This window comes from Gastrolobium bilobum, unplaced genomic scaffold (genome assembly GCF_033153095.1).
Source record: "Gastrolobium bilobum isolate Gb01-03AN ecotype WA unplaced genomic scaffold, APGP_CSIRO_Gbil_v1 utg14467, whole genome shotgun sequence".
Taxonomy (NCBI): domain Eukaryota; kingdom Viridiplantae; phylum Streptophyta; class Magnoliopsida; order Fabales; family Fabaceae; genus Gastrolobium; species Gastrolobium bilobum.
Window position 1 is genome coordinate 125,225 of NW_026897136.1, and position 25,859 is coordinate 151,083.

At 36.8% G+C, this 25,859-nt stretch overlaps 1 protein-coding gene across 4 annotated transcripts in view; it reads left to right on the forward strand.

The window, feature by feature from the left end:
- The window catches only part of LOC133304431 (uncharacterized), an 85,849-nt gene that overhangs the window by 35,126 nt on the left and 24,864 nt on the right, over positions 1 to 25,859 (forward strand). For 3 of the 4 annotated variants that reach the window (XM_061504466.1, XM_061504468.1, XM_061504469.1), the window contains 9 exons: positions 10,974 to 11,078; positions 11,175 to 11,279; positions 11,357 to 11,409; positions 11,518 to 11,581; positions 12,385 to 12,519; positions 13,077 to 13,189; positions 14,159 to 14,252; positions 15,939 to 16,158; positions 21,722 to 21,852. In XM_061504466.1, the coding sequence (XP_061360450.1) occupies positions 10,974 to 11,078; positions 11,175 to 11,279; positions 11,357 to 11,409; positions 11,518 to 11,581; positions 12,385 to 12,519; positions 13,077 to 13,189; positions 14,159 to 14,252; positions 15,939 to 16,158; positions 21,722 to 21,852 (1,020 nt within the window). The remainder of the gene's footprint in view (positions 1 to 10,973; positions 11,079 to 11,174; positions 11,280 to 11,356; positions 11,410 to 11,517; positions 11,582 to 12,384; positions 12,520 to 13,076; positions 13,190 to 14,158; positions 14,253 to 15,938; positions 16,159 to 21,721; positions 21,853 to 25,859) is intronic. The other variant, XM_061504467.1, reaches the window with a different exon arrangement.

Here is a 25,859-nt window from a genome sequence, read left to right on the forward strand (position 1 = left end):
AACGTGTCACTATAGTCAAGGTCAATAATCTAAGTAAAGCTCTTGGCGACTAAGCACACCTTGAGATGGTTAACATGGCCATCCGTCCAACCTTGACAGTTAAGATCCACTGACAACCGAAACAAGATCCCAAGATCCATCTCATCAAGCATCGCTTGGCGCCACCTTGGATGGGAAAGTGCTTCACCTCTGGTCTGAGTAATAGGAACAGAAGAAAGACTAGAAACAAAGGTGAAATGAGGAATAGAAAGACGGTCATAGCTCAAAAAGGTATAAAGAGGATAAAGGTTACGAGTAGTACGTATACCTTTTCTTTGGGCAATGGGAAGAGCATAGGTGAAGGATCCTGTTAGAGTATAATGTAAACCATTAAAGAGGCTCTCACCTAACAGCTTAAGCTTTTGTGTTGAATTGGTTCTTTACATAGTATCAGAGCCTTTGTGTCCCGGGTTCGATCCTCGCCACCTCCTATTTTCTTTGTGAATTTTCTTAGCACAAGTAAGCTGGGTCTGATGCATCATCCACCTTTCAAGCCCAATTGGGCTCTCTTCCGAGGGGGCGTGTTAGAGTATAATATAAACTATTAAAGAGGCTCTCACCTAACAGCTTAAACTTTTGGGTTGAATTGGTTCTTTACAGATCCGGAGGGGAAGAGTCGACAGGAGAATGCGATGAGTCAGCCAGGGTCAAGTCCTCAGGAGGCACAATCTAACGACATTAATAGGTGAGAAAAGGGTGGTCCTTAGGGATAGAAGAAAGAGGTCGCTCCTCTGTGATTGAGTCACCTGCAACTAGTAAATACAAGTCAAGACAAGGAACAAGAAGAACCTGTGAAAACTGAGATGAGATAGAATGAAAGGGTTGTTGATAAAAAAAAGTGATATCAGCGGAAACAGTATAACGTTTAAGATCAGGAGAACAACGATAACCCTTTTGAAGACGAGAATCAACATTAACACTTTTATACCAAATTAATTAGGGTCAATGGTAGATGAACCCAAATAAAAAATATGAAAGGGTTCAAAAAAGATAAAAAATAAAAATAAATAAATAAAATAGTAATAATATATATATATATATATAAGTGATAAAAGAAAGGGAAAAGAAGAAGAGGGGGAGATGAAGAGGTAAAATGCCTAAAAAGGGACCATCTGGAACATAGGAATAACAACGGGTCTACTCTGCCAATCTATGTTCCATTCCATTAAGTCTTGCTTTACTACCTTCCCCCAAGTAAGTTTCGATTTACCTCTTTTTTTTTTTGTTAAGCTTTTGGTAACAAACTTTTGTTTTTGCGAGAGCTTCCAGGGGTCTTCTCATAATGTGCCCAAATCATCTCAATCTATGTTCTCTCATCTTTTCAGGCATCGGTAGTACTCCTACTTTTCGTTGAATACCTTCATTTCTTATGTTATCCATCCTCGTATAACCACACATCCACTTTAACATTCTCATCTCTGTTCCCATTTTATGCTCATGTTGTCTATGTGTTGGCCAACATTCAGCGCCATATAGCATTGCAGACGTTACTGCTGTTCTATAGAATTTTTCTTTTAATTTAACGGGGATTTTTCGGTCACACAAAAATGCAGATGCACTACGCAATTTCATCCACCCTGCTCTGATTCTATGATTTACATCCTTATGAATCTCTTCTCCTTTTTACAAAATGGATCGTAGGTATCTAAAAACATATTTCTTGGGTACCTCTTGACCAAGTAGATGCACAGGATCTTAGTCTTCCTCTCTTGCCAGAGAAAACTCACTTCAAATACTCAGACTTGCTCCGACTTAACGTGAATACTTTATATTCCAACGTGCTTCTCCACAATTCAAGTTTTCTATTAACACTGTCTTTGTTCTCGTCAATAAGCACAATATCATCTGCAAAAAGCATACGCCATGACACTTCCTCTTGAATATTTTTTGTTAGTTCATCCATAACTAAGGCAAAGAGATAAGGACTTAGAGCCGAACCTTGGTGTACACCTACCGTGATAGGAAAATAACTTTATGTTCCATTACAAGCTTTCACACATGTAGTAGCCCCATCATACATATCCTTGATTGCCATTACATACTTTGATGATACTTTTTTCTTCTCAAGAACCCACCATAAAACTTTCCTTGGAATCCTATCATATGCTTTATCAAGATCTATGAACACTATATGTAAGTCCTTCTTTTCTCGATATCTTTTCATTAATTGTCTCATCAAGAAAATGGCTTCCATGGTACATCTTCCTGGCATAAATCCAAATTGATTTATAGAAACCTTGGTGTCTCTTCTCAAGCGATGTTCAATAACTTTCTCCCACAACTTCAAAGTATGGCTTATTAGCTTAATGCCTCTATAGTTTGAACAATTATGTATATCTCCCTTATTTTTGTAAATCGGCACAATCATACTTTTCATCCATGCATCAGGCATCTTATTTGTCTAAAGAATCTTATTAAAAAGGTTGGCCAACCATTTTATTGCCACATCCCGCAGGCCTTTCCACAGTTCAATAGGGACACCATCAAGTCTCAAGGCTTTATTATTCTTCATCATCTTTAAAGTCTCCTTAACTTCATGTGTATTAATTCTATGCACAAATCTTCCATTCAAATCATTATAAGCATCCTCCAAGTCCATCTCGCTTTTATCGCCATCCCCATTAAACAACTTGTTAAAGTAGTTCATCCATCTTTCATTTACATCTTTATCTCTTACCAATTTTTTTTGATTTTCATCCTTGATGCATCTAACTTGGGTGGGGTTTTTACCTTTCTTATCCCTTATTTTTGCAAGTTTATATATACCTTTTTCACCATCCTTGCTCCCAAGATTTTTATGAAAATCATCGGAAACCTTGCCTCTAGCTTCCCGCACTGCTTTCTTTGCATTTTTCTCGCCAATCTAAATTTTTGCAAGTTCTTTTCGTTGGGACTTTTATGCAAAGATCTAAAGCATTCCTTCTTCTGTTTGATTGCCTCTTGCACCTCTCCATTCCACCACCATGTTTCCTTTGTATGAAATCCATTTTCTTTGCTTTCTCCCAACACTCTTCCCATATTCGTAATACACATAGCCATTTCATTTCATATTGCATTTGCTCCTCCATCAAACTCCCAAGGTCCTTCATGCAACATTCTTTCATTGAACTCACTCTTTTTCCTTCTTAAGCTTCCACCATCTTAACCTTGGGTTCTGGGCCCTCTTCCTCATTGTAAGTACTTTGTTGAACCGAACCTCCAGAACTACCAGCTTATGTGGTGTAGCGATCCAGGGTAGACCTTATAGTTGACACAAGAAATTCTATCTTTTCTTCTAGCCATAAAGAAATCAATCTAACTACGGCTATGGCCACTATGATATGTGATTAGACGTGACTCCCTTTTTCGAAAAAAGGTGTTCGCTAGCATCAAATCGTAGGCTAGTGCAACATTCAAGATATCGTCCCCAGTCTCGTTTCTCATGCCATAGCCAAAACTTCCATGAATTCTATCAAAACCTCCATTGTTTTTACCAACATGACCAATTTAGATCTCCTCCTAAGAAAATCTTCTCCTCTCGTGGTATCCCCCTCAAAACCTCCTCCAAGTCTTCCCAAAATTGGCTCTTATGATTTGGTTGCAATCCCACTTGGGGTGCATACACACTGAGGATATTCAAGATTAAATCACCCACTACAAGCTTAACCAGAATAATCATTTCGGCTTTCCTTTTGATGTCAACAACTAGGTACAACCAAAGACATGTGAGCATAGAGGATAGAGGATAGAGAAGAGCATCTGGAAATAACAGGTTATGGGGAATGTCATTGTTATGCACAAAGGAAGGCATGCTTTGATGAGAAAACAAGAGGCGAGTACTGCATCTGCTCAGAAGTGAAGAGGAATATCCATGTGAATAAGAAGAGACTGGGCGGTTTCACTTAGATGTCATTTTTTACGTTCGACCACCCCATTTTGTTGTGGAGTGTGAGGACAAGTAGTCTGGTGTAAAGTACCTTGTGTAGCCAAGAAATTAGAAAAGTTAAAAGAAACATATTCCTTAGCATTATCACTATGTAAAATATGAACAGAGGCACCAAATTGAATATGAACCTCAGTAGAGAACCTTTTCTAAATGAAAACTAACTTGGAACGATTTTTCATTAAATAAACCCAGGTACAAATGGAATAATCATCAATAAACGTAACAAAATATCGAAAGACTATAACAGACAAAGTACGACTTGGACTCTAAATATCTGAATGAATAAGAGAGAAAGAAGCATTAGCTCGTTTATTGTCTCGACTGAAAAAAGAGGAGCGTGTGTGCTTCCCTTGTTGACATGATAGACAATCTAAAGACTGAAGACTAGATAAAAGAGGAACCATTTTCTTCAATTTTGATAGACTTGGATGACTGAGGCAACTGTGGATAAGTTGAGGAGATTCTGTGAGAGAGCATGCCACTGAAGGATGAGTTATAACCAGATAGTAAAGACCCCGTGACTCACGGCCCACTCCAATCGTTTTCTCTGTACTCAGATCCTGCAGAGTAACAGAATGGATAGAGAATTGGTTCTTTACATGGTATCAGATCCTTGGTGTCCCGTGTTCGATCCTTGCCGCCTCCCATTTTCTTTGTGGAATTTTTTAGTTCAGGTAGATTGGGCCTGATGCACCATCCACCTTTCAAGCCCAATGAAATCTCTTGTGAGGGAGCATGTTAGAGAATAATATAAATCATTAAAGAGGCCCTCACCCAACAGCTCTTGTGATGAATAATATAAATCATCAAAGCCTTAGTGCTAAGTGGTCACGCGTTCGATCCTCGCCGCCCCCGCTTTCTCTTGTGGAATTTCTTAGTACAGGTAGGTGAGTCTGTGCATTGTTTACCCTTCATGCCCAATGGACTCTTGTGTGATGGGGCGTGTTAGAGAAGTATATAAACCATTGATGGGTCTTCACCTAACAGCTTAAGCTTTTGGGTTGAATGTATTCTTTACAAGTTCTTTTTAGAAGCCTTTAAAAATAACCTTTGGTGCTTTCTTTGGATTTCAAAACGTTGATCACCTTAAATGGTGCTTGCCAAAGTTGTGCTGTAACTGTGTTTTTTAGACATATTATTTTTGAAAATAAGTTATCAGAAGAAAATGGTGACTTGAATTAGCCTTCTCTTTCTTCTTAACATGTACCTTTGTAACACTGATGTTAGCCTTCTTTTTCCTCCTAACATATACCTTAGTAACACTTTGGGTTCTAACCATAACCAATTGCTTATTTAATACATTGCTGCTAGGTCTATTTGGTGTAGGATTTTTGGCTTTTTTGGTCATGCATAGGTATGCCCAAGTGTGGTGATGAGTGTAATGCTAAAGTTGTATATTTAATTTCTTGATATAGTACTCAGCCCTTACAACTTTCAATTTATCATTTGTTCTTATTTGCCCCCATTTGTTGCTTTCATAGTCGTAAAACTTGTTTGATTTTGCACACTTCATTTTCATTCACAATTTTTCTTTTATCCAAAGATCATTAAACTTCAAGGTCTTCATTTACTTACTCTTAAAACGATCAAGAAAACAACGATTATGTAGAATATTCTAGAGTTTTCTACTTGTTTCTAGCTACTTGTCCCTTTGAGTAGTGTGATGCCTCTTCGGTTACTGTGTATTTTATTTATTACTTCAACTCCTTAACTACCTTGTAATCTGTATATAAAGATCCCTTTGGGTGTCAATCAATATATGAAAAATACATTTCAGTCTTATATTTCATCATGGTATCAAGAGCAGGTTATCCTGTGGTCATCTTGTAAACCTCTACGTTTCCTTCCGTTTTCCATTTTTCACTGTTTATTAAAATAACTCAGAAACCATATCTGGACCCCTCCAATCACGAAACCAAGGCCACCATTGGACTCAGAAGCCATTTTCGAGTCGACCCACGTCAGCCCCGTCGCCGGAAAGTCAGCAACGCGCCGCCACGCGCCGCCACGCGCCGCCACTGCAGAACTGCCTCTCCGGCGCGTGTGAGCCACGCGCCGCCCTACCGGCCTCCGTTTGTCACGCGACTTTCACAGAACGGCTCGCCTGGCCTTCCTCTTCCTGTTCTGGGGGTTTAAATCACGATTGGAGCACTCTTCTTGCTGGGTCCAGTTGGTTCCTCTTCGTGACTTTTCGGTTCTGAACGATTGGAGTTCCTTTTTTGTTTTTTTTTTTATTTTGAACAATGGAAGTTGAAAATATTGAGGCTGAGAATAAGCATTCTGAAAAATCATCCGGTAATGTTTCCGGTGTCTTTCCTCTTCCCTGTTCTTCGTCTTCCGGAGACAACCCAACTATACAGATTACTAACCACCGTTTAAACGGTAAGAATTATGAGCAATTTCAGAAGGTGATGTCTCAATCTGCTGAGGCAACTAGTCATGTTGCTCAACAAGGTATGGCATTCCATGTTGATCATAGTAGTCGTTGGATTCTTGATTCGGGAGCTTCTGATCATATGACAGGTAATGCATCCCTGTTTTGTTCTTATACCCCTTATTATCACCAGTCACGAATAAGGACTGCTGATGGTAGTTTCTCTAATATTGCGGGAAAGGGATCCATTAAGCTCTCTGAACATATTACTCTGAATTCTGTCCTTCATGTCCCTTCTCTTACTTGTAACCTTATCTCTATTAGTAAACTTTCCTCTGAATTGCATTGTGTTGCTAAATTCTCTACCAAAACCTGTGTTTTTCAGGAACAGGATTCGGGGCTGATGATTGGCAGTGCTAGAGAGGAAGAAGGGCTTTACTATTTTGAAGAAGATTCTCATGAAAAGAGATTTTTTGCAAATCACTCTTTATGTTTATCAGACGATTGTAATGATGTTTTGTTGTGGCATCGTCGTTTAGGACACCCAAATTTCTTTTATCTTCGAAAGCTGCTTCCAAACTTATTTATCAACAAAAAACCAAGTTCCTTTTTTTGTGATGATTGTCAGTTTGCAAAACACTCTCGTGTTTCTTATTTCCCTAGAGATTATCATGTTTCGTCTCCATTTACATTGATTCATAGTGATATTTGGGGCCCAGCTCGTGAAAAAAATATATCTGGAACTCGTTGGTTTATTACCTTCATTGATGATCATTCTAGAGTATGCTGGGTATATCTTCTAAAAGATAAGTCTAAAGCTGCAGCCACTTTTAAAAATTTTCATGCTATGGTACAAACTCAATTCCAGACCTCTATCCAAATCCTGCGAACTGATAACGGTACTGAATATTTTAATTCTGTTCTTGGTGATTACCTAACCAAGCAAGGTATTATCTATCAAAGTTCTTGTCCTAACACCCCTCAACAAAATGGGGTGGCTGAAAGGAAAAATAGACATCTCGTTGAAGTTGCTAGAGCCCTCTTGTCTACAATGCACGTCCCTAAATACCTGTGGGGGGAGGCTGTCTTGACTGCCTCATATCTCATCAATCGGATGCCCTCTCGCGTCCTGGATTTTCATTCTCCCATATCTTGCCTTACCCGCTCTTTTCCCTCCTTTCGGGCTCTCTCTTCCCTTCCTCCAAAGTTGTTTGGCTGCGTGGTTTTTGTTCATATTCCTCCACATCAAAGGTCCAAACTTGATCATAAGTCTGTTAAATGTGTCTTCATAGGATATCCTCCTAATCAAAAAGGTTACAAGTGCTACTCACCTTCTCTTCGAAAGGTCTTTGTTTCTATGGATGTTACTTTTTGTGAAACACAATCATTTTTTCCCTCGACTTCTCTTCAGGGGGAGTCTATTGGTATAAATGAAGACAAGTCTTGGAATCCAAATAATTCTACTGTTTTACCTTTACCCTTGGAAACATCTGTTGTTTCTTTACCTTTGGAGTCAGGGGGAGTTCATGTACAGGAGACAAGGACAACAATTGTACCAGAGACTGGAGATCCTCCCGGTAAATGGGGAAAATTCTACAGCAGGCGTAAATCTCCTCAAGATCCTCTAGACTGCCAGGATTCTGACCCGAGTCCTAGTTCCAGCAATTCACTTGAGAACACTGGTACAGCTGACCTAGATGTGCCCATTGCCCTTCGAAAAGGTACTAGATCTTGCACTGCTCATCCTATTTCTCATCACATTTCATATGAAAAGTTATCTCCAGGTTTTCGTGCTTTCAACACTATATTAGACGGTACAAAAATACCAAAAAATATCCAAGAGGCACTTAATGACCCTAAATGGAGGGATGCAGTCTTTGAAGAAATGGATGCTCTTAAAAAAAATGGAACTTGGGAGTCCGTGGCACTTCCCAGAGGAAAGAAAACTGTAGGTTGCAAATGGGTGTTCACAATAAAATTTAATGCAGATAACAACATCAACAAATATAAGGCCAGATTGGTTGCCAAAGGATTTACTCAGACTTATGGGATAGACTATCAGGAGACGTTCGCTCCCGTTGCCAAACTTAACTCTATCCGAGTCTTACTATCACTTGCTGCCAACCTTGATTGGCCCTTGCATCAATTGGACGTAAAGAACGCTTTCTTAAATGGGGACTTACATGAGGAAGTTTACATGGATCCACCACCTGGTTTTGAACAGGGAGATGGTTCAGTATGCATGTTGAAGAAATCTCTTTATGGACTTAAACAATCCCCTAGAGAGTGGTTTGAAAAGTTTACTCGTGTTGTTAAAGAAAGGGGATTTATCCAAGCTCAGACTGATCACACTTTATTTTTTAAACACTCCGATAGTGGCAAAATTGCTATCCTCATTGTTTATCTTGACGACATAATTGTCACAGGTGATGACTGGGAAGAAATAAAATCTTTAAAATGGGGTTTAGCTAGTCAGTTTGAACTAAAGGATCTTGGATCTCTCAAATATTTCCTTGGAATGGAAGTTGCTCGTAGCAAGGCGGGAATTTCCTTATCTCAGAAGAAATATATTCTAGACCTGCTACAAGAAACAGGTATGCTTGGGTGCAAGCCTGCAGAAACTCCAGTTGAACCCAATATTAAATTGGGAATTGAAGATGGAAAAGATGTTGACAGGGAGCAATACCAAAGGTTGGTAGGGAAGCTGATCTACTTATCTCACACTCGGCCTGATATTGCATTTGCGGTTAGCATGGTTAGCCAATTCATGCATTCTCCTAAGGAAAAACACCTTAGTGCTGTTTATAGAATCCTCAAGTACCTCAAAAACACCCCTGGTCGAGGAATGCTCTTTAAAAGGGGACACAAGAGGATGATAGAAATCTATACAGATGCTGATTGGGCTGGCTCTGCTATGGACCGAAGATCCACTTCAGGATATTGTACCTATGTCTGGGGAAATCTTGTGACCTGGAGAAGTAAGAAACAAACTGTTGTTGCCAGAAGCAGTGCAGAAGCAGAATTTCGGGCGCTAGCTCATGGCATTTGTGAAGGAATCTGGTTAAGAAGGCTCCTTGGAGAATTAAAGATATCTTATTCTCTACCTGTGAGACTCTATTGTGATAATAAGGCTGCAGTCAGTATTGCTCAAAATCCTGTACATCATGACAGAACCAAACATGTGGAGGTTGATCGTCATTTTATCAAAGAAAAATTGGAGGAGGGTAGTGTATGTTTGTCATATATACCTACCAAGGAGCAAACAGCCGACATTCTCACCAAAGGATTACACAAACCCATATTTGAGGATTTAATTAGCAAGTTGGGGATGATCAATATATATCTCCCAACTTGAGGGGGAGTGTAGAATATTCTAGAGTTTTCTACTTGTTTCTAGCTACTTGTTCCTTTGAGTAGTGTGATGCCTCTTCGGTTACTGTGTATTTTATTTATTACTTCAACTCCTTAACTACTTTGTAATCTGTATATAAAGATCCCTTTGGGTGTCAATCAATATATGAAAAATACATTTCAGTCTTATATTTCATCAGATTAATCACCAAAACTGATAGAGGACCTTCTGGAGAGCCAAATGAGAATAGCAGCGTGAGAAAAGGAGCTCTAGAGGGCGGCGTGTGGCAGGGTTTCTGATGACGATGCTTTTGGATGGTGCCAGATTGGAAGCCTCTAAAGGTGCAGGGGTGGTTTTTGGTGCGATAGGGTTGCCTCGGGTTGCATGCAGGCTGGGATAGATATGAAATTATGGTTTCTTAAGGGCTGGTGCATGACCTAAGGTTCCTTTGATGGCTGGACAGAACGTATGTCTGATATCATGTTGAAAGGAATTTCTAAATGGCTTAAAGGAAATACCTCAGCCGATTCATCATATATTGGATTTATAATCACTATTAAAAAGGAAATAAAATATAATTTTTTTTAATTAATTAATCCACGATGTGCAATCCCTAAAATTATGGGATTTATTTCCTAAAATAGAAGATATTCTAAGATATTATTCAACAGCTTCGTTGAAATTTTGTCCCAACTACATAGTGGCCCGTCAGACTTTGTCCGACATGCGCTTTGGTTGGGTCTCTTGAGTTTTCGTGAGATTAAAGCTTCCAATTGGTGTTCTTTTGAACTTGGAAAAGTTTTAGTTCTTGCTATGTATATTTGCTTTCTTGGACATTTCCGTTGATGGTCATTCTAGCCATTGCTGAGTTGACTTTCCAGCAATTTTCATTTCTCCGACATCTCCAGCATCCCTAAGTTGACTTTGCCACCATGTTTTGTAGGGGCCTAATATATTATTTGGTTAATTTTTCATTTGTTAGGGTTCATTTGTAACAAGTTTTAGCTTAAGGGAGTTAGAAGTTTTGAAAATAGGTTGATAACTTGTCCCCACATCGTTATCTTGGTCTTGTGTAATTGTTATAGTAGTTTTATATAATAAAAGCCTCCCTTATGCTATTGAATCACGGATTCAAACATTTGCCTCTTGTTTTCTTGTTATTCAACTAATGATAATAGCATGAAGTTGTAGTTGATTTTTATTTTAAATCAGCCTTCCTTTTTAAATGCACTAAAGTCTTGTCCTATTTCTTAGTTTTGAATTTTGATTTTTGGATAATTCAGAGGCATAGTGATTTGAGCAAGCAAAGACTTGATCGTGCCATACTAACTTTTTTACAACATCTTAGAAGGTGTTATATTGGTGACCAGGCTGTTCTTTCTTCCAAGGTAATGGATGGGAAGCTGTTTTACTTTCAAATTTCATATATTCTTAAGAAAGTTCAGTCATTGTCACTTTCTTGTTTTTGTCGACTGTAATTGCAGCAGTTATATGCCCGGTTATCCGAACTTCTTGGACTTCATGATCATCTACTACTACTTAATGTTATTGTAGTAAAGATTGCCACCAATCTTAAGTATTACACAAAGGTGATGGATTGTAGATTTCAGAATCCTTGGCATTGCTATTAATATTGATTTCATAATATGAGAATCTCTATTTGCAGTGCAAAGAGGTTATTGATCATACCATAAGTCTCTTTCTGGAACTGGCATCTGGGTCAGTCTGGTTCCATCTCAACTTCCTTGGAGTATTAGCATTTATTATTTACCTAATTTTGTATTTTGGTTGTTGTCTATTAATTTGATAAGGATTTTGTTTTTGTAGATACATGACAGGAAAGCTGCTTCTTAAGTTGGATACTGTTAAACACATAATTTCGAATCAGAATGTGAGCTGCCTCTAACTAATAAGGATGAGATGCACTTTTGACCTCCTTGTTGCTGTTTTGCTCTTGAACTATTACTGTTGAAATTATAGGGTTCATGTAGTGAAGGAGATAAAGAGAAAATAAAGACTTTGAATGATATGATATTGTATATAATGATGTGATACAAAATACAAAACTCGAACCCTTATGTTTACTAATATTAAACTCCTAATTTTAATTAATTAAAGGAAACAAACCATGAAATATAATGAAAAATGGAAAGCTCAAGCCACTGGGATTGGTTGTGGTGAGGGGTTTGGGTAGTTTGCATGAGTTCAGAAGTTTAAATCTCAGTTCCATCATTGTATAAAAAATAATAAAAAAATGGAAATCTCTCATAAGAGACCATCTAAGATACTGTAAAATATTCAAAGACACAATAATAATATTATAAGACTTTCTAGATATTCTAACGCTCCCCTTCAAGTTAAAAATTACCAACCTTTAAGCTTGTTACAAATGGACACTTTAAAAAATAGAAAAAATACACAAATATAAATTGGACTTTGTAAAACATGGAGAGCAAGGCAACTCATGGGTGCTAGAGACGTAAGAGAGGTAAGTATTGCTAGGAATATATTGTTGGACATATTTCATGACCAGGGAAGAAGAAACTTTGCAAGAATGATCACCGGTGAAACTTTCTTAGCAAGCAATTACGCACAAAAGAACTTAAACTACTACTCCTTTTTTTAGTTTTTGTATTTATGCATGCTTGTTCATATTAACAAGTTCTAAGGGAGAAGTTTGCCTCTCTTTTTCAGAGGGAGCAATTCCCTTTTTTAGAATATTGGGAATGTTTCCGCAGCAGAACAACTCTGTATTATACTATTGGCATGTTGGTATTCATGGAAGACAGCCCCCTGAAATTTAAATCTTCAATGGAACCTTTTCTACAGGTTGGTAGTTTTATTTGCCATTACAATTCATGTTAAATTTCTAGCTTGCACACTTTTGATTTCTGAATCATTAGAGAAAATGTAATGTTAAATTTTAGAAGGTTTAGATTTTTATTTACTTTTTCTTTTAATTTCCTTTTTATGAATCAACTGTTAAATCTTTTGAAAAGATGTTTTTCTGATTTCCATCGTAAAGTTTCTTTATTACGTTACACAAGACACTGTTTACATCTTTGGACAAATAAAGGTCAAAATAATACAGTGGTACACCTCTTCTATGGATCGATTGCAAACAAGTACTCCACATACATGTATATCGTTGAACTTAAAATATTGTGTTTTTAGTCTTTTTATCCATTGTTTGTTAATTGGTTAATAAGATTCTGCTCTTCAGCTTCTTCTGTGACATTGCACCTCCATTGCATTCTGCCTAACTTGTTTAGAAATATAAAATATGGCAGCAAAATGTACAGTATAGTATTGTCAATTTAATTTTTATTATTGATTTGTCCTGTTTGATTATTTCTTTATTCTGATTGATAATTCTTCTTCATAAGGTTTTGGTTAGATTAGATTCAACACCCGATGCATTGTTCCAATCTGATGCCATAAAATATGCATTTATTGGGTTGATGCGAGACCTTCGAGGAATAGCAATGGCAACTAATAGGTTCGGCATTGATTTAAAACATCTGAAACTCTGGGTCTGTTTGATTAGTGTTTTAGAAAACAGTTTTTTTTTTTTGTTTTGAAAATTAAAAAACAAAAAATTTGTTTGATAAGAGTGTTTCCTAAAAATAGTTTTAAAAACAATTACCGGTTTTCTGTTTTTAGAACAAAAATCTCAGAACACCTTTGACTTGTTTTTGTTTTGGTTTTCGCGTTTTTTGTTTTGAGAATTACACAAACACGGAGAACACTCTCTTTTCATTAATGGCAATAGTGTAAATACCAACATATTATTATAAATCATTTACGATTTCAATTTTTTCCCCTTCTTCGTTTCACCTCTAACTTTCCTCTCAATCCCTCCATCTCTCTCCTGTTATCATTATCCTCTTCAATCAATAAACACACAGAAAGAAGAAAAATAAGTCCTTGTTAGTTTGAAACTAGTTTTTGCAATACATCTATGTTTTCAGGTATATCTAAACAATCAGCACTCTTCTAAAGGAACAACATTCTTCTCTGAAGAAAGTTGCTTAAGCATTTGAGAGACTTAGTTTTCAGGGATCAAACAGTTTGGTTGAGCAGATTTCAAAGAGATTCACCAACGATTGGATCCCAGCTTTTGGGTTTTTTAAGTGGGCAAACTTACAAAATGAAGAAAATAATCAAACGAGTTTTATGTTTTCTAACTTTGAAAATATGTTTTCAAAACAAAATTACCAAGCAAATTTTTTTGTTTTTTGAGTTTTAAAATTCTTTTAAAAACAATTTTATCAAGCAGATTTTTTTCTTCTTTTGTTCTGAAAAACAATTCTTAGAAACAATTTTACAAAACTGTACTAAGAACAAAAAAACTAAAACATAATCAAACAGGGCCTCTGTTTTATTTGCTCGTTGGTTTATTGCTGTTGAACTGTTTCCTTTGTTGAGTATTAGTTTATTTTGGTTTCTTTTAATTGCTTTTTGACAGTCGTAGAACATATGGATTCCTTTTTGATTGGCTTTATCCTGCACGCATGCCACTTCTTTTGAAAGGCATTGCACATTTTGCTGATATCCCAGAGGTATGCATCATTCTTTCCTTTCAATGCAGTTTATAGAATGATAAAAAAATAACTGGTATAATATTCTCATCCTAATTCGGCTTTATTTTGTATAATTTGTCATTGTATCATTTACCAAATTTTTTATTGCGTGAATCTAGTATTTGCTTTCCATCGAACAGTTTTATGCAATCAATCTTGATCAATTCTTTGTACTTCATATATGATTGCAACTAAAGGCCCATTTGGATGGACTTTTAAAAAAATGACTTTTTATGGCTTACTTTTTTTCGAATGACTTTTTTTAGAAGTTGGACCATAGGTAGGCTCTATCCCATTTTTACAGTACGATGGTTGGCTGTTCAAGAACTAGCGGTACCCACCGAAGTTATTTCACGTTTGGATAACCACATAAAAAGCACTTTTAAATAAAAAAATTATTTGGATGTTAAAATTAATAAGCACCTTTTATATATAAATTTACAAGATATGTGGTGGTAGTGGGGTGGAGTGGTTAGAATAAGGTTGAAGTAAAATTGGATTTTTAAAAAAATATTTAATCTTTAACTTTTACTTTTTTTATAAACAAGGAATCTTGCCTTCTAAAAAAAGCACCATTTTAACTTTTATTTTAAATTCTGTTTTTTGTAAAAGTTGATATCCAACACAAGTTCTTCAAAAGGACTTTTTTTTTTATTGAAAAAAAAAAAACAGCTTTTATAAGAAACAAAGCCTATCCAAATACTCACTAACTTCTTGATTAAAGATGAGATTCCTACTCTACTGAGTTCGTATTGCACACAAGGGTCCAGCAGGGGGAAAGGTGGTACTTTTTATATTTTCATAACAGATTGCCACGGGTTCAAGTTTAGGAAATAATCTCTCTGTAAAAATGTAAGGGTAAGGTTGCGACCAATCAACCTTCATCTGTTCCCTCGTAAATCTGGGAGCCTTGTGCATCGGGGTTTGCCATCTGCCCTATATTGCAACTAAGGTGGTTTAGTCATGTGAGAAAAGCGAGGAAGTTTCCAATGAGAAAAGTTGGTCAAATGGAAGATAGTCCAATCAAAAGTGGTAAAGAAGAATATCTTAAATTTTTGGTTACAACATTAAAAAAGACATTGTTCAAAGTGCTGCTGCTGAAAATTTGACTTTTGATAGAGCCTAGTCTTGTCCATTGATCCATGAAAGTTGAATCCACATATTGGGATGAGGGCCTTGGTTATGATTTTTGTCACTAATTCCTGAATTCAGGACTCGTCCAATAAAAATAAAAATCTTGCGAGTCTGAAAAACCTGAGATTCCCCACTATATTAAAAGTAGCCTGGACTAATGCACATCAAAAATACTTGCAAAATCTCTTTGATCTGTCATCTTTTGAAGAGAGCCTCCAATTTCATCAAGTTGACACTATAATAGAGATCCAAATACCTGGTCCCAAAGGGCAAAAATGGGTAAAACCTTTCTAACAATAGGCCTCATTCTTAAGTTTGGCTAATTTTAGCATTTTAAGAAGGCGTTAAATAATTCATGTAAAAAATGCTAATCCTGCACATCTTCCAACCAATGTTTAACTTTTAGTTACCATATCCTTGAATGCCAATTAAATGCTGAAAAAGGCATGTTAAAATGAACCTCCAATATTTCTTAAATATTGTTATTGTCATCATGCTGGATGGATGTTTGATTTCAAGAACATGATGTAGGTAACAACTCCACTGTTGAAATTAATGGCTGAACTAGTCCAGAACAAATCCCAGCGATTGACTTTTGAGTGTTCTTCCCCTAATGGCATACTGCTCTTTCGAGAAGTCAGTAAACTGGTTGTTGCCTATGGATCAAAAATTTTGTCTCTTCCTAACAAAGCAGACATGTACACATCCAAATACAAGGGGATATCAATTTGTTTGATAATTCTTGCTCGAGGTATGTATATACTTTGACATATTACTATAGTTATCGATCCTTTTCTTATTTTTCGATGTGGTGGAAGGGACTGTTACACTGGAAGCATGATATATTATCTAGGTTTTGATCTGTGTAACATTTCTGTCACCAGACCTAAATGCCAAGTGGTAAATTCTTTTTTTAGATCCCCGCCCAACGCACTTTTTATAATTATCGAATGAGATTATATTCTAAATATCGTTTTGCTTGGATTTTTACTTGCTCCTTTTAAGTAATTTTGTCATGATATATATATATATATATATATATATATATATATATATATATATATATATATATATATATATATATACTAGAAAAGAAGATTTGTACTAGAAAAGAAGATTTGTATATTATTTGTATATTATTGAATTATATAATATTTGTACAAGAGTTCTCTATTTAAAGAGACTAAAAAATCTAATGGGCTAAGCCTAAATACACTTATAAAGTATTCTAACTATTACAAAATAATAATAAAATAATTCTAATATTTACAATATTCCCTCTCAAGTTGAGGAATGGATATTTATCATTCTCAACTTAGTAGTAAGTTCTTGAAATCTATCATTAGGGAGACCCTTAGTTAAGACATAAGCCAATTGACGACCAGAAGGAATATACGGAGTAGTGATGAGTCCACTGTCTAATTTCTCTTTAATGAAGTGGCAATCGATCTCAATATGTTTGGTTCAATCGTGCTAAACTGGATTGTGGGCTATACAAATAGCTGACTTGTTATCATAAAGTAACTTCATAGATCCTTCATATCTCACCTTGAGATCATCGAGAATGATTTTCAGCCATAATAACTGTAAAGAACCAATTCAACCCAAAAGCTTAAGCTGGTGGGTGAGGGCTTTTTAATGGTTTTTATTATCTCAACACGCCCCCTCATAAGAGAGCACATTGGGCTTGAAATGTGGACAATGCACAGGCCCACCTACATGTGCTAAGAAAGAAATTCCACTAGAAAGAAAGTGGGAGGCGATGAGGGTCGAACCCGGGACACGAAACTCTGATACCATGTGAAGAACCAATTCAACCCAAAAGCTTAAGTTGTTGGGTGAGGCTACATTAATGATTTTATATATCTTAATACGCCCTCTCACACGAGAGCCCGCTGGGCTTGAAGGGTGTACAATGCACAGGCCCACCTACCTGTGCGAAGAAAGAAATTCCAGTAATGTAAAATCAGTAATGTAGCCTCACCCAACAGCTTAAGCTTTTGGGTTAAATTGGTTCTTTACAATAACTCACAGATACCTTGAGCCATAGCTCGAAATTCTGCTTCTGCAGTTGATCTAGCAATCACATTTTGCTTTTTACTTCTCCATGTTATAAGATTTCCATAGAGAAATATACAATAGCCCGAAGTAGATCATCGGTCAGTCACGGATCCAGCATAATCGGTGTCTGTATAAACTTCTAAGGATATGTTTCCTCCTCTCTGGATCAATAGTCCTCTACCTGGTGTGCCTTTCAGATATTGGAGAATTTTGTCCACAGCTCACAAGTGTTTCTCCCTCGGATCATGCGTAAATTGACTAACAACACTAACTGCATAAGCTAGATCAGGTCTAGTATGAGCTAGATATATCAATCTTCCCACTATTTGTTGATATTGTCCTTTGTCAACTGGAGAGCTCTTACTTTCACTTCCTAGTAGTAGTCTGTGATTCTGCTCAATCGGAGTACTGGAAGGTTTACACCCAAGTTTTCCTCCTTCTTTAAGGAGGTCAAGAACATACTTTCTTTGACAAATAAATATCCCTTGCTTTGAATGAGCATCTTCTATCCCAAGAAAATATCTCAGTTTTTCAAGATCTTTAACTTCAAATTCAGCAGTCAGTCTTTTTTTCAGAGCACATTTCTCACATATATAACCCCTGTTATAATAATGTCATCAATATAAACTAGAAGGATTATTGTCTTACCTTCCTGAGAATGTTTAAAGAAATGCGTATGATCTCCTTGGCTTTGCTTGTATCTCAATAAAAGCATAACTTTGGTAAATCTTCCAAACCAAGCACGCGGGGATTGCTTCAAGCCATACAACGCCTTCTTTAACCTGCAAACTTTATTGTCTCCATATGTAGAGTTAAATCCTGGTGGAATTTACATGTAAACCTCCTCTTCTAATTCACCATTGAGGAAGGCATTTTTCACATCAATTGATTTAAATCCCAGCTAAAATGTGCCGCGAGGGACAATAAAACTCTTACAGTGTTCATTTTGGCCACTGGAGCAAATGTTTCTTCGTAATCAATACCATAGGTCCGTGTGTATCTCTTGGTTACCAATCGTGCTTTATACCTCTCAAGAGTCCCATCCGAATTATATTTTGGAGTATACACCCTTCTGCACCCTACCGTCATTTTTCCTTTTGGCCTGCCAACAACTTCCCATGTATTATTCTTCTCCAGTGCATTCATCTCCTCATGCATGGCTTGAACCCAATTATCATCCTTTAATGCTTCATGTACTGATTTCGGGATTGAAATGGAGTCAAGTGCTCTAATAAAACTTCTATGCTGCATAGAGAGATTCTTAGAGGAAACAAAAGGAGAAATAGGGTGTTGGGTACAAGACTTTTTCCCTTTTCTTACAGCAATGGGTAAGTCATCAGAATTAATATCAGACTCAGGAATAAAAGTAGTGTGTTCCGTACTTAACAGCAGTTCAGGCAATTGCAGCTGCTGGTGGGGTAGTGTGGGTTGTTTCTTCCTTTGGTACAACAGTTCGGGTTTCCCAGCTTTGCGTACTTTCTGTCTATCTATAGGAGGCATGTCACATGAGGAATCAGATGAATTTTCAGCCTCAACAATTAAGTCTTCCTTCTCATTGTGATGTAAGGTAACTCTTGGAGTAGAAGATGTAGGTAACAGAAAGGGAGACTCAGACTCGGAGAAAATAGATGAAGCTTCTCTATTGTTTTCCCCCTGAAGCTGAGGGCGTAGAAAGTAAGACTCAGATCCATAGAGACAGATAATTTACGACTTGGAGGGTGGTAACATTTGTATCCTTTCTTGTTGGGAGCATAACCAAGGAAGACACACTTAAGGGCTCTAGGCTCTAATTTACTCCGATGTTGTTTATGGATATGGACGAAGGCAATACATCCAAAGATACGAGACTGGAGACTTTGCATAATTGGAACAGAAGGGAAAAAAGAGGCCATGAGATCAACATGACTTACATGGCCAAGGACTCTGGAATGTAGGCGGTTGATCAAATAGGTGTCAGTTAATAAGGCTTCTCCCTAGTAAGAGTTGGGTACAGATGTCTGAAACAGTAATGCTCTGGTGACTTCAAGCAAATGTCGGTTTTTTCTTTCAGCAACCCCATTCTGTTGAGGGGTATCCACACATGTGAGCTCATGAATCATACCCTTATCTGAAAAGAATTGTGACAGACGCTGGTTGACATACTCCGTACCATTGTGAGATCTTAATCCCTTAATACTTTTACCAAACTGTGTCTCGATCATTTGATAAAATTGAATAAACAATTCTGGTACTTCTGACTTGTCTTTTATCAAGAATATCTGTGTCACCAAGTGCAATCATCAATAAAAGAAACAAACCACCTAGCACCTGAAATATTATGTACTTTAGAAGAGCCCCAAACATCCGAATGGATAAGAGTAAAGGGTTCAATACTCTTTATTGAACTTGATGGAAATGGCACATGGTGGTGTTTCACTAGCTCAAAAACATTACAATGGAATGAGTCAATTGACTGATCCTTAAACAAAGAAGGAAACATTGACTTCAATAATCCAAATGACGGGTTCCCGAGGCATTTGTGATGGTGCCAAATCTACGAGAATGAAGTGGACGGGTGATGATTCATCAATAATTGATTTCTGGTATCTCGTGTAGCATGCTATGGAGTAAGATAGTACAACCCACCTTGCTCCTTAGCAACTCCAACCGTCCTCCCCGTGGTGATATCGTGAATAGCACAATGAGTAGGAAAAAATGTGACAGCACAATTCATGTCAGTTGTAAGCTTATAAGTGGAGATAAGATTAGTAAAGAGCTGAGGAACATAAAGAACATTTTTTAAAAATAAGGAAGGTTGAATTTGAATGTTACCAGAACCCACAACTGATTTGTGGGATCCATCAGCTACAACTAAGTACGGATACCACTAGTAGAGTGATATAAAAGAAAAGAATCAGCTGGACAGGTCATATGATCAGTTGCACCAGAATCCATAATCCTTGAATTTTTGAAATCAGTGCAAGAAGAAGAGATGTAGGGTGTGTGATCTTATCAAACAGAGTCGATCAGAACAGTAAAATAAAATAAATTTCTCTTCCGTTTTTTTTTCCTGATGAACAGTGTCGGGTGAATTGTACCGATGAACAGTACTAGTGAACAATACGTTTTTTTTTTTTGGTTGTTCCGGTCGTTTGATGAAAAAGAAACCTCCGTAGAATAATAGATCTCAGAAAACGGAGTGAAGCAGGGGTCCTCACGATCCAAAAGGTCCTCGGAAATTTTTTTGCAGTGGCAACTTTGTGGTGGCGAGAGGCAAGTAGGGTTTGGTTTTTAAAGGCGGTGATTTGCGGAAGCAGAGCCCTTAGAATCGAGAGCTCTGATACCAACTAGAAAAGAATATTTGTATATTATTGAATTATATAATATTTGTACAAGAGTTCTCTATTTAAATAGATTAAAAAACCTAATGGGCTAAGCCCAAATACACTTATAGAGTATTCTAACTATTATAAAATAATAATAAAATAGTTCTAATATTTAAAATATATATATATATATATATATATATATATATATATATATATATATATGTGGGCTTATCATTTCTCAAGCTGCTTGAGATAATTTTATCTCCGGTTACTAAATTATAACCGTACAAAGATGGATCAATGGTGGTAAAGTAAGAGAGAGAAAAAAGGAATCATAACCATTCAAAGGTGAATCAATTAATATAAGGAAAAAAATAAACAAAACGACGTAGTTTTGGGTGGCCGGAGATAAACTTATCTCAAGTTGCCGGAGAAATGTTTTTCCTTATATGGGCTTATCGTTTTTCAAGCTGTTTGAGATAATTTTATCTGCGGCTACTAAATTATAACCATACAAAGATGGATCAACGGTGATAAAAGAAGAGAGAGAAAAAGGGAATCATAACCATTAAAAGGTGAATCAATTAATTTAAGAAAATAAATAAACAAAACGACGTAATTTTGGAGTAGCCGGAGATAAACTTATCTCAAGTTGTTGGAGAAATGTTTTTTTCATATATATATATATATATATATATATATATATTCTCTTACATATATGTATATATATATTCTCTTACATATATATTGCTTAAGCTTGTTATGGTTGATTGCTTCATTTCCACTTGCAATGTTATTTATGATATCATCTATTAATCCATTTCCTTTTGTGTTTGAAGCAAAAAGTAATTGGGTAAACATTTTATGTTGGAGTATGATATATTTATATTGCTCATGAGTTTTTTTTTGTTCTATTTTATTCATTTCCTTTTTTTTTTGTCGCAGCACTATCGGGGAACTTTGTCAACTTTGGAATTTTTGAACTCTATGGGGATAGAGCACTTGTTGATGCTCTTGATATCACTGTAAAGATGATATTATCAATTCCTTTGGCTGATATGTTTGCATTTCGAAAGGTATTGCTCAACTTTTATGCCACGTTCTCTACTGTGTTGGTTGACAAAGTTCTTTCAACCTTTGGTTTCTTCAAATTGTGTTGTAAATTGCAATATATATGTAGTATATATTAAAAACACACTTTAGGGGAACCTGTGTTTGTGCTTCTTTAAAGAAAAAAATATTTTTTTAATTAAAAAATATATAATAATTGTGTAATAAAAAGCTCCAAAATACACAATCTTATTATTGCTTTTTTAGAAGCTTTTCTAAAGGCACACTTAGTTGTCAAACCTTACGTGTAATTGCAGACAATATTAAACATTCCTTATGTTTTATGGATTACAATTAAATGGGGAATTAGGGTAACAGTTGCATACTAATCTACTTGAAAGTAGGAGAGACAATCTCTTCGTAAATGGTCAAAGAAAAGAGAAGAAAGGAAGAGAAAGGAATGTGAGAGAGAGAAAAACATTAGAAGAGTCTTTTCCATATTGAATGAGTCACAAGTGTGTTACAGCTATGCTCCATTTATCGAGCTAAGTAAGTGACTCTGCAAGTGAGTCAGTTACAACAATGCAACAGAAAAGTAACTAAGCCGTAACTGAGTAGTTAAGTAATTAATAAAATATAATCCTTTGTAGATAGAACCACAGTAACTAATAAAGTAAACAAATAAGTGACTTTGTATATACTAATAGCCCCCCTCAAACTCAGGGTCAATGAGTGAAGATACCAGTATCAACAACCGTGAGTTTGTCTCACAATGTAGCAAATCTGGAGATCAGAGGCTTTTAGTAAAACTGTCAACCACTTGATTCAGGGCAGGAATATGAGAAACAAAAATATCCTTGGCAAGAAAGCGTTCCCTCACAAAGAAGATATCCAATTCCATGTGCTTAGTCTTGGCATGAAGCACAGGATTATGGGACAAAGATACTGTCTCAAGTTGTCACAGGAAATTTGAGGAGTGCTAAATGGAATCTAGAGTTCTTGAAGAAGAGATCTGAGCCAAAGAACTTCAACAATGGCCAAGGCAAGGCTGCGGTATTCAGCCTCAATACTGGAGTGAGCAATGGGATTTTTCTTCTTGCACCACCAAGAGACTAGGTATGAGCCAAGAAAAACACAAGCCCTTGATGTAGATTTTTTGTCATCTAGGTCAGTAGCCCAATCAGCTTCACAAATAGTTGTGACACTAAGAAGACGGTTGGAATTGTATGGTTTGAGCAACAGACCATGAGAAACGGTATCCATCAAGTATCGGAGGATCCTTTTTACAATAGTCTAGTGTTCTTCCAAGGGTTAACTCATGAATTGACAAACCTTGTTGACAGCATAGGTGATTTTGGTATGGTTAAGGTTGCATATTGTAAATGCACCAAGTACAAATACGTAAAGTGTGGGATCTGGGTAATAGTTGGACCCTGATCTAGATAGTTTACGTCTTGAAGGCATTGGGTAGATATCTGGTGTAAATAATAATATTTGTTTATTTATTTTCATTCTAGAATCTTCTTTGGGCTTAGCCCATTAGGTTATTTAGTCTCTTTAGATAGGGAGCAATTGTACAGATGTAAGACACAATTTTATCAATAAGACTATCTCTTTTTTCAACTTGGTACCAAAGCTCTCGATTCTGAGGGCTCTGCTTCCGCAAATCACCGCCTTTAAAAACCAAACCCTATTTTTCTCTCGCTGCCGCCAAAAAAAAATAAAATTCGGAGACCTTTTGGACCGTGAGGACCCCTGTTTCACTCCGTTTTCTCAGATCTATCATTCTACGGAGGTTTCTTTTTCATCAGACGATCGGAACAACTCAAAAAAAAAAAAAAAACAGTTCACGGTACTGTTCACGCGCACTGTCATTGCTACTGTTCATTGCGGTACTGTTCACCGGGTACTGTTCACGCGAAAAAAATGAACTTTTCCTGCTTGGTTTTGTCTCCTCTTTCCAGATCTGTGTTTTCTCTTCGGTCAGACATCATTTGGATTTGCGTTTGTGTGATTTTCACCTCAATATTATGGCAGACTCAAATGGTGCATCTTCGGAATTTATTTCTATTCGCCAAAATGAGTTGGAGCAGATTCGTACTATGCTTGATTTTCTGAGTAAGCCATCTAATACTAGTGCTTTGGCCATGGCTGGTATGAGCTCCACTACTCATTCTTTTCTTTCTTCTTGTACTGATTTTAAACATTCTTGGATTATCGATTCTGGTGCTACTGATCATATGGCTTGTTGTGCTGACTTCTTTCTTTCTTATAACCCTACTATTGGCACCCATACAATAGCTGTAGCTGATGGCTCACACACATCAATTGCGAGTTCCGGTAACATATTTATAGCCTTCCTTACATCTCCAAAATGTTCTTTATGTTCTCAAACTCTCCACAAATCTTCTTTCTATCCATAAAATTACCAAAGATTTGAATTGCACTGTAACTTTCTTCCCAACTCACTGCGTTTTTCAGGATCTCACCACGGGAAAGACGATTGGGGGTGCTAAAGAGCAAGTTGGGCTGTACTATCTGGTGCCAGAATCTTCTGCAAAGTATGCTAAAGATCACACCTTGTTGACTCAGTTTCAGTCTACTGCCGACTCTTTGATTTGGCTCCATCATAAACGCTTGGGGCATCCTCCATTTCGTTTGCTTAAGTCTTTATTTCCATCATTATTTTTGTCTAAGTCTGTTGAGTGTTTTCATTGTGATGTTTGTGAGTTTGCTAAACACCACGTGTCTCTTTTTCTTCTAGTACAATTAAAAGTGTTGAGCCTTTTGATCTTGTTTATTCTGATGTTTGTGGTCCTTCTAAAGTTCCTCATGCTTCTGCTAATAAATGGTTTGTTTGTTTCATTGATGATTGCACTCGTGTAACCTGGGTTTATTTAATGCATGAAAAATTTGAGGTACCACAGTTATTCTTTCAATGTTATAAAATGATTGAGACCCAATTTGGAAAAAGAGTTAAAAGACTAAGGTCTGACAATGGTACCGAATATGTCAATCAGTATCTTTTCAAATTCATCCAAGATCAAGGCATGATTCATGAACTTACTTGTGTGGACATCCTTCCACAAAATGGAGTTGCTGAGAGAAAGAATCGTCATCTTCTTGAAGTTGCTCATGCCTTACTTTTTCAGAATCATGTACCCAAATCCTACTGGGGAGATGCCATTCTTACTGCAGCTTTCTTAATCAACCGTTTGCCCTCTCGGGTCCTTGACAGTGTAAGTCCTATTCTCTCAATGACTTCATTCTTTCCCTATGTTCCCTTTATGCAGAGTCTTCAAACACGAGTGTTTGAGTGTGTTGTCTTTGTCCACGTTCATAAACATCTTCGCAGTAAGTTGGATCCTAGGACTCTCAAATGTATCTTCCTTGGTTATGCCTCTGATAAAAAAGGCTAAAAGTGTTATCATCCTACTAGTCGGAAATTCTTTGTCTCAATGGATGTTACATTTCATGAATCTGAGTCTTTTTCCCCAAGTCCTCATCTTCAGGGGGAGAGCAGTTCTTCAGTAGATTCATCACCTTCTATCTTTGAGTCTGGACCTTCCATGCCTTCTCCTACACCTCTTCCTCCTACATCTGATTCTTTTGTGTCTGACCCATCTGATACACCGAGAATACAGAGGATTATGACACCTGAGTTGGTATATCACAGGAGAAAGAAGCCCACACTACTTCACCAGCAACCTCAATCGTCTGAACCACTGGTAAGTCCTGAATCTCTTGTTTCTGATTCTAATATTATTACTTCTCCTGTTTTTGAACCTAATATTGTTGCATCTAATGATTTGCCTGTTGCTTCTGATAGCTTACCCAGTACCTCTGATGACTTACCTATTGCCCTAAGAAAAGGAAAAAGATCTTGTACCCAACACCTTATCTCTCATTTTGTCTCTTCTACTAACCTTTCTGTGCAGCACAAAAGCTTTATTTCAGCATTAGATTCTATCTCAATCCCAAAATCAGTACATGAAGCATTAAAAGATGAGAATTGGGCTCGAGCCATGCAAGA